Source organism: Diabrotica virgifera, chromosome 10, assembly GCF_917563875.1.
Source record: "Diabrotica virgifera virgifera chromosome 10, PGI_DIABVI_V3a".
In the NCBI taxonomy this organism is placed as follows: Eukaryota; Metazoa; Arthropoda; class Insecta; order Coleoptera; family Chrysomelidae; genus Diabrotica; species Diabrotica virgifera.
The window spans coordinates 75,173,947-75,184,261 of record NC_065452.1 but is presented as its reverse complement, the minus strand read 5'-3'; the positions used below and the strand labels follow the sequence as shown (position 1 = coordinate 75,184,261).

General features: G+C 39.4%; 1 protein-coding gene across 1 annotated transcript; it reads right to left on the bottom strand.

Annotated features, from left to right (window-relative positions):
* Positions 1-9,060: 9,060 nt before the first annotated feature.
* Positions 9,061-9,999, bottom strand: LOC126893067 (uncharacterized). Its single transcript, XM_050663009.1, has one exon. It carries the CDS (start codon positions 9,997-9,999, stop codon positions 9,061-9,063), a length of 939 nt encoding a protein of 312 aa, XP_050518966.1.
* Between the last annotated feature and the right edge of the window lie 316 nt (positions 10,000-10,315).

The window sequence follows — 10,315 nt, the reverse complement described above, 5'->3', positions numbered from 1 at the left end:
CTATTGGTACCCATTGATATACGGAGGATTTAACGATGTGATCTTACACCATTTATTTGGTATATAAAACCTAGCATTGGCAAAGCTTGTGCCGAAGCACTGCATGCAGGCAGCTTTTAATACAGCTCAAAAGAATGTGGAAAACTTCCCTTTTCGAGTCGTGTTTCTATTTCTTGGTCATCAGAGTAGATGGCAGTTTTGTAGCTCGGCACTTGAGGTGCGAAATATTAAGACACATCATTGAACCGTCGGTGTATTATTCGTACCTAGCCGAATACTGACGAGCGAGGCATCGCGAAACTAGTCTATTCTATTGGAACCCATTGATATACGGAGGATTTAACGATGTGATCTTACACCATTTATTTTGTATATAAAATCTAGCATTGGCAAAGCTTTTGCCGAAGTCCTGCATGCAGACAACTTTTAATACAGCTCAAAATATTGTGGAAAACTTCTTTTTCGAGTCGTGTTTCTACTTCGTGGTCATCAGAGTAGATGGAAATTTTGTAGCTCGGCAATTGAGGTGCGAAATATTAAGACACATCATTTAACCGTCGGTGTATCAATTCGTACCTAGCCGAATACTGACGAGCGAGGCATCGCGAAACTAGTCTATTCTATTGGTACCCATTGCTATACGGAGGTTTTAACGATGTGATCTTACACCATTTATTTGGTATATAAAATCGAGCATTGGCAAAGCTTTTGACGAAGCCCTGCATGCAGGCAACTTTTAATACAGCTCAAAAGATGGTGGTAAACTTCTCTTTTCGAGTCGTGTTTCTACTTCTTGGTCATCAGAGTAGATGGCACTTTTGTAGCTCGGCACATGAGGGGCGAAATATTAAGACACATCACTGAACCGTCGGTGTATCAATTCGTACCTAGGCGAATACTGACGAGCGAGGCATCGCGAAAATAGTCTATTGTATTGGTACCCATTGATATACGGAGGATTTAACGATGTGATCTTACACCATTTATTTAGTATATAAAATCTAGCATTGGCAAAGATTTTGCCGAAGCCCTGCATGCAGGCAACTTTTAATACAGCTCAAAAGATTGTGGAAAACTTCTCTTTTCGAGTCGTGTTTCTACTTCTTGGTCATCAGAGTAGATGGCACTTTTGTAGCTCGGCACTTGAGGTGCGAAATATAAAGACACATCATTGAACCGTCGGTGTATCAATTTTTACCTAGCCGAATAATGACGAGCGAGGCATCGCGAAACTAGTCTATTCTATTGGTACCCATTGATACACGGAGGATTTAACGATGTGATCTTACACCATTTATTTGGAATATAAAATGTAGCATTGGCAAAGCTTTTGCCGAAGCCCTGCATGCAGGCAACTTTTAGTACAGCTCAAAAGATTGTGGAAAACTTCTCTTTTCGAGTCGTGTTTCTACTTCTTGGTCATCAGAGTAGATGGCACTTTTGTAGCTCGGCACTTGAGGTGCGAAATATTAAGACACATCATTGAACCGTCGGTGTATCAATTCGTACCTAGCCGAATATTGACGAGCGAGGCATCACGAAACTAGTCTATTATATTGGTACCCATTGACATACGGAGGATTTAAGGATGTGATCTTACACCATTTATTTGGTATATAAAATCTAGCATTGGCAAAGCTTTTGCCGAAGCCCTGCATGCAGGTAACTTTTAATACGGCTCAAAAGTTTGTGGAAAACTTCTCTTTTCGAGCCGTGTTTCTACTTCTTGATCATCAGAGTAGATGGCACTTTTGTAGCTCGGCACTTGAGGTGCGAAATATTAAGGCACATCATTGAACCGTCGGTGTATCAATTCGTACCTAGCCGAATACTGACGAGCGAGGCATAGCGAAACTAGTCTATTCTATTGGTACCCATTGATATACGGAGGATTTAACGATGTGATCTTACACCATTTATTTGGTATATAAAACCTAGCATTGGCAAAGCTTTTGCCGAAGCCCTGCATGCACACAACTTTTAATACAGCTCAAAAGATTGTGGAAAACTTCTTTTTCGAGTTGTGTTTCTACTTCTTGGTCATCAGAATAGATGGCAATTTTTTAACTCGGCACTTGAGGTGCGAAATATTAAGACACATCATTGAACCGTCGGTGTATCAATTCGTACCTAGCCGAATACTGACGAGCGAGACATCGCGAAACGAGTCTATTCTATTGGTACCCATTGATATACGGCGGATTTAACGATGTGATCTTACACCATTTATTTGGTATTAAAATCTAGCATTGGCAAAGCTTTTGCCGAAGCCCTGCATGCAGGCAACTTTTAATACAGCTCAAAAGATTGTGGAAAACTTCTCTGTTCGAGTCGTGTTTCTACTTCTTGGTCATCAGAGTAGATGGCACTTTTGTAGCTCGGCACTTGAGGTGCGAAATATTAAGACACATCATTGAACCGTCAGTGTATCAATTCGTACCTAGCCGAATACTGACGAACGAGGCATCGCGAAACTAGTCTATTCTATTGGTACCCATTGATATAGGGAGGATTTAACGATGTGATCTTACACCATTCATTTGGTATATAAAATCTAGCATTGGCAAAGCTTGTGCCGAAGCCCTGCATGCAGGCAACTTTTAATACAGCTCAAAAGAATGTGGAAAACTTCTCTTTTCGGGTCGTGTTTCTATTTCTTGGTCATCAGAGTAGATGGCAATTTTGTAGCTCGGCACTTGAGGTGCGAAATATTAAGACACATCATTGAACCGTCGGTGTATTATTCGTACCTAGCCGAATACTGAGGAGCGAGGCATCGCGAAACTAGTCTATTCTATTGGATCCCATTGATATACGGAGGATTTAACGATGTGATCTTACACCATTTATTTTGTATATAAAATCTAGCATTGGCAAAGCTTTTGCCGAAGCCCTGCATGCAGACAACTTTTAATACAGCTCAAAATATTGTGGAAACTTCTTTTTCGAGTCGTGTTTCTACTTCGTGGTCATCAGAGTAGATGGCAATTTTGTAGCTCGGCACTTGACGTGCGAAATATTAAGACACACCATTTAACCGTCGGTGTATCAATTCGTACCTAGCCGAATACTGACGAGCGAGGCATCGCGAAACTAGTCTATTCTATTGGTACCCATTGCTATACGGAGGTTTTAACGATGTGATCTTACACCATTTATTTGGTATATAAAATCTAGCATTGGCAAAGCTTTTGACGAAGCCCTGCATGCAGGCAACTTTTAATACAGCTCAAAAAATTGTGGAAAACTTCTCTTTTCGAGTCGTGTTTCTACTTCTTGGTCATCAGAGTAGATGGCACTTTTGTAGCTCGGCACTTGAGGTGCGAAATATAAAGACACATCATTGAACCGTCGGTGTATCAATTTTTACCTAGCCGAATAATGACGAGCGAGGCATCGCGAATCTAGTCTATTCTATTGGTACCCATTGATACACGGAGGATTTAACGATGTGATCTTACACCATTTATTTGGAATATAAAATGTAGCATTGGCAAAGCTTTTGCCGAAGCCCTGCATGCAGGCAACTTTTAGTACAGCTCAAAAGATTGTGGAAAACTTCTCTTTTCGAGTCGTGTTTCTACTTCTTGTTCATCAGAGTAGATGGCACTTTTGTAGCTCGGCACTTGAGGTGCGAAATATTAAGACACATCATTGAACCGTCGGTGAATCAATTCGTACCTAGCCGAATACTGACGAGCGAGGCATCACGAAACTAGTCTATTATATTGGTACCCATTGACATACGGAGGATTTAAGGATGTGATCTTACACCATTTATTTGGTATATAAAATCTAGCATTGGCAAAGCTTTTGCCGAAGCCCTGCATGCAGGTAACTTTTAATACAGCTCAAAAGTTTGTGGAAAACTTCTCTTTTCGAGCCGTGTTTCTACTTCTTGATCATCAGAGTAGATGGCACTTTTGTAGCTCGGCACTTGAGGTGCGAAATATTAAGACACATCATTGAACCGTCGGTGTATCAATTCGTACCTAGCCGAATACTGACGAGCCAGGCATAGCGAAACTAGTCTATTCTATTGGTACCCATTGATATACGGAGGATTTAACGATGTGATCTTACACCATTTATTTGGTATATAAAACCTAGCATTGGCAAAGCTTTTGCCGAAGCCCTGCATGCACACAACTTTTAATACAGCTCAAAAGATTGTGGAAAACTTCTTTTTCGAGTTGTGTTTCTACTTCTTGGTCATCAGAATAGATGGCAATTTTTTAGCTCGGCACTTGAGGTGCGAAATATTAAGACACATCATTGAACCGTCGGTGTATTATTCGTACCTAGCCGAATACTGACGAGCGAGGCATCGCGAAACTAGTCTATTCTATTGGTACCCATTGCTATACGGAGGTTTTAACGATGTGATCTTACACCATTTATTTGGTATATAAAATCTAGCATTGGCAAAGCTTTTGACGAAGACCTGCATGCAGGTAACTTTTAATACAGCTCAAAAGTTTGTGGAAAACTTCTCTTTTCGAGCCGTGTTTCTACTTCTTGATCATCAGGGTAGATGGCACTTTTGTAGCTCGGCACTTGAGGTGCGAAATATTAAGTCACATCATTGAACCGTCGGTGTATCAATTCGTACCTAGCCGAATACTGACGAGCGAGGCATAGCGAAACTAGTCTATTCTATTGGTACCCATTGATATACGGAGGATTTAACGATGTGATCTTACACCATTTATTTGGTATATAAAACCTAGCATTGGCAAAGCTTTTGCCGAAGCCCTGCATGCACACAACTTTTAATACAGCTCAAAAGATTGTGGAAAACTTCTTTTTCGAGTTGTGTTTCTACTTCTTGGTCATCAGAATAGATGGCAATTTTTTAGCTCGGCACTTGAGGTGCGAAATATTAAGACACATCATTGAACCGTCGGTGTATCAATTCGTACCTAGCCGAATACTGACGAGCGAGACATCGCGAAACTAGTCTATTCTATTGGTACCCATTGATATACGGCGGATTTAACGATGTGATCTTACACCATTTATTTGGTATTAAAATCTAGCATTGGCAAAGCTTTTGCCGAAGACCTGCATGCAGGCAACTTTTAATACAGCTCAAAAGATTGTGGAAAACTTCTCTGTTCGAGTCGTGTTTCTACTTCTTGGTCATCAGAGTAGATGGCACTTTTGTAGCTCGGCACTTGAGGTGCGAAATATTAAGACACATCATTGAACCGTCGGTGTATCAATTCGTACCTAGCCGAATACTGACGAGCGAGGCATCGCGAAACTACTCTATTCTATTGCTACCCATTGATATACGGAGGATTTAACGATGTGATCTTACACCATTTATTTGGTATATAAAATCTAGCATTGGCAAAGCTTTTGCCGAAGCCCTGCATAGAGGCAACTTTTAATACAGCTCAAAAGATTGTGGAAAACTTCTTTTTCGAGTCGTGTTTCTACTTCTTGGTCATCAGAGCAGATGGCACTTTTGTAGCTCGGCTCTTGAGGTGCGAAATATTAAGACACATCATTGAACCGTCAGTGTATCAATTCGTACCTAGCCGAATACTGACGAACGAAGGCATCGCGAAACTAGTCTATTCTATTCGTACCCATTGATATACGGAGGATTTAACGATGTGATCTTACACCATTCATTTGGTATATAAAATCTAGCATTGGCAAAGCTTGTGCCGAAGCCCTGCATGCAGGCAACTTTTAATACAGCTCAAAAGAATGTGGAAAACTTCTCTTTTCGGGTCGTGTTTCTATTTCTTGGTCATCAGAGTAGATGGCACTTTTGTAGCTCGGCACTTGAGGTGCGAAATATTAAGACACATCATTGAACCGTCGGTGTATTATTCGTACCTAGCCGAATACTGAGGAGCGAGGCATCGCGAAACTAGTCTATTCTATTGGAACCCATTGATATACGGATGATTTAACGATGTGATCTTACACCATTTATTTTGTATAAAAAATCTAGCATTGGCAAAGCTTTTGCCGAAGCCCTGCATGCAGACAACTTTTAATACAGCTCAAAATATTGTGGAAAACTTCTTTTTCGAGTCGTGTTTCTACTTCGTGGTCATCAGAGTAGATGGCAATTTTGTAGCTCGGCACTTGAGGTGCGAAATATTAAGACACACCATTTAACCTTCGGTGTATCAATTCGTACCTAGCCGAATACTGACGAGCGAGGCATCGCGAAACTAGTCTATTCTATTGGTACCCATTGCTATACGGAGGTTTTAACGATGTGATCTTACACCATTTATTTGGTATATAAAATCTAGCATTGGCAAAGCTTTTGACGAAGCCCTGCATGCAGGCAACTTTTAATACAGCTCAAAATATTGTGGAAAACTTCTCTTTACGAGTCGTGTTTCTACTTCTTGGTCATCAGAGTAGATGGCACTTTTGTAGCTCGGCACATGAGGGGCGAAATATTAAGACACATCATTGAACCGTCGGTCTATCAATTCGTACCTAGGCGAATACTGACGAGCGAGGCATCGCGAAACTAGTCTATTCTATTGGTACCCATTGATATACGGAGGATTTAACGATGTGATCTTATACCATTTATTTAGTATATAAAATCTAGCATTGGCAAAGCTTTTGCCGAAGCCCTGCTTGGAGGCAACTTTTAATACAGCTCAAAAGATTGTGGAAAACTTCTCTTTTCGAGTCGTGTTTCTACTTCTTGGTCATCAGAGTAGATGAGTAGAAGAGATATGGGAATCTGTGATCCAAGACGGCGGCCAGCTTGATGGCTAGGATGGCGTTGAGGCCGTAGAAGTAGCCTCTGGTGATGTACAAGAAGAAGTACACCCTGTCGTTATAAAAGAACCCTGTCGTTATACAAGAAGTACACCCTGTCGTTATACAAGAACCCTGTCGTCATAGGGGTGAGAAGTAGACGTGTTGCAATGAGGCGGACAGTTTGATGGCGTTGAGGCCTCTGGTACAAGAAGAACCCTGTCGTTATAAAAGAACCCTGTCGTTAAGAAGTACACCCTGTCGTCATAGGGGTGAGAAGTAGACGTGTTGCAATGAATAATTTGCGGACAGTTTGATGGCGTTGAGGCCTCTGGTACAAGAAGAACCCTGTCCCTGTCGTCATAGGGTGAACGTGGGGCCTCCGGAGTGTGTGAGGTAAAAATTGCATGGCGTTATGTAACAAAATTAGACAATGTAGCTACGGTGTCGGCAAAAAGCAACGATTATATTTTTTAGTATTATAATTTCATTTTATTCATACAAACGAATGCACCCCACCTGCATTCTACATTGCAAATGTGCTTTTAGAATTCAAAGAAAAATACGTGAGTACCTACAAGTAATAAAAATATATTTAATATTGCAATGTGGACGCTGACGCAACAGCAACTATAAATATTATATGTCGTTCCCACGAATTAAGTGAACCGCACCGGATACATCCACATTCCAATGATGTCATACGTTAATGCACGTGTGGCTTCAACGAATTGAGTGGACCGCAAGTATTTTTTAATGGTTTGCAAATTACTAGTTAAAGGATGTAATTAAAACTTAACTATGTTCACGAGGCTTGCAATGTGGGAAAATACGCTGACGCAATATGGCAGCAAATTCTATAAATATTATGCACATGTCGTTCCCACGATTACGTTTATTGTATAATTAGTAATAAGCAGATGCAGAAAATATAATGACGCTTGCTAATAGGAAATTCCAATTAAGATGCACATACTATTTAACACATAAATATTTTATTATTAGGAACAGGTCAGGACTAAGGAAAATTTCAAACAAATATAAAATTAATATATATGTATATTTATATATTAGTTTAAGTAAAAGATGCTTCATTTCATCAATGTCTTCCGTGCAGTGTAGATTGGTAGAGTTTTGCGAAAAAATACAAAAGTTGAAAGCGGAGATACAGTGGTACGAAGATAGAACCGCAATTGAAAAACGATTTGCAGAGTTTCATTTGTCTACAAGAAAACTACCAAAAACACAATACCCATTAAAAAGAATTCAACCAACAAGATGTCTCAATTAACGGCATCGTTTATCATTCTCACAGCCATTGTTAACAATGTCCTTTATACAAACGTTCCAAACAATGTTAAGAACATAGCGATATGTTTTAACGATGTAAAAACTGATTGTAATCGAACTGAATGGACTCTAATGGATCATGAAGCGGTGAATTATGGCCAGCTTCCAGTATTTTTCAAAACGATACCAAAGTCGGGAGGAGCATTCTACAAGATCAAGTTAATATCCCCAAATAACACTGAAAGTGATTCAAAATGGAGCAAAACTAATAATGACGATGACATCGTCCAATATGGTTCATCGATTATACTGTTAACAATAATATTAGTAATAAATGTATTTCTAGCGGTTAATATCATTATAAAATTTTTTGTAAGTCGCAAATGCGAATCATCTTGCATTAAAATAAATATGTAAAAAAGGAAGGCAGTGTTTTTTTAAATAAAACTAAAACAATACTTTTAATCTTTTATTCAAAAACCTAATTTACATAGGTAATATTTTTTCACAAAACCATTGGCGGAGGTGATCCACATTTCTCTCGGTGCAGGAAAATAGTCCAGTTGTGTGACAAGGATTGGCATTCTGAATAAAGTTTCCAGTATCAAGGGGTGTATCATCAAATTTACAAACATCAATAATGGTGGGAAAAACTCCAAAAATATGACATTTCTTTTGTAAAAATTCCACTTTTTGTTCTCCGCGAACGTAGATGTAATCAGCTGCATACAACAACTTAGATTCTAGTATTTCATTTATTTTTGAATATTCAACATCCCCATTGGAATACCGAAGACCGTGCAGGTGTCTCTCCAAGTAAGATACAGTCTTCTTATCTTTATTACTCAATGTAGCAAACGGTTGTGGAGACGTTAATATGTAATGGCATCGTTTATGGCCAATTTCAATGGTAAGCTCTTTGGGTACAAACCACCCATCTATGGTGAATCCTTGTATGTCAACTAATGCGATCCTCATGATGTTGCGATCAATACTGAAAGACATAGTTGTAGATTGTCCTATTTAAATTATATTTTTGACAACTTCAGTTAGTGGAAAGTATTCGAGTAGGCTGTCGTGAAAAATTAAACAGTAAGCTCGAGTACCTGCTGGAAAACCTTCATCTGCTTCGATTTCTAACTTAACATCGACAGTTCCAGATCTAAACGATGTATCATCCTGCTTGGAACAGTCAAAAACAAACAAAGCATATCTTTTAAATGCAGAGTAATCTAAGATGGGATGTTTTGTTAGCGAACGAGCATAACTGGGAAAGAATTCAGTATAATTGTAGTGAGCTATAGCGTAATCATTTTTTGTGAAATCCAATTGCATTCTCTCGTTAGGCCAATAGTCACCATTAATAACCACTCGTACGCTGGACATTCTAATGTGATCGAATAGCGTCGGATTAGCGTGAATATCATCTCGTTTAGAAGTTTGAAAAGCTACAATAACGTAGCGTGGACGTTCAACAGCTGAAGTTGTCTTTACACTCCATATCTCTCGTCGAGATCCTGCCGTAAGTGAAGGTAGTTCATTGAGCTCCCATTTACGGAAAGGTATGGTTATCGGTGTATTATTCTTAATCGGAGTCATTAATTCGATTTTCACATCATCATTGGGAAAGACATGTTTGACCTTGAGTTCCATGCTGGCGATGGTTAATGATACTGTTGTTACCGTCGTGGAAGCAGTAGGTTCTTGGACAACAATGCAATCTTTATCATTACGCGCTCGAACAAAGCGAAACACTTGACGACCATAGGTTAATTTAGTGTAATCGTTGAAAATGTTGAAAATATGTTTGATTGGAATCAGTAAAATAAAGGCGTCCCCTGTTAAATGTGGATAATTCGGATAGTTCCATCCTGCAGTACTGAGAAATTTGGAATCTTCAGGTGTATAACACAACAAACTGCGAATAGTGCTGACTACACCTGGATCTCGAACTATTTCCATGTCATGTGAACTTTGGATGTATGTACAGGTATCAAACAAGAAGGATCCAGCATTCGGTGCAAGAGAAACAGTTCCATTACCAGCTTTCTTGATACTTCCTTTAATTTCTAAAAGTGTGTCGTGTATCGCAAAAAATACATCTGATTAATTTATGATAAACTCGACAACATCACTATTATTAAATGACTTGATGTAAGGTGTATATGTACGAAATTCTTCTTTTCTAATAGTATCGTCGAACCGGGGTTTTTGGTAAAGATCGAAAATATGTGGTTCCTGCTGATGAACCTGGCGTCGAATATAGTGACGTTTTGGC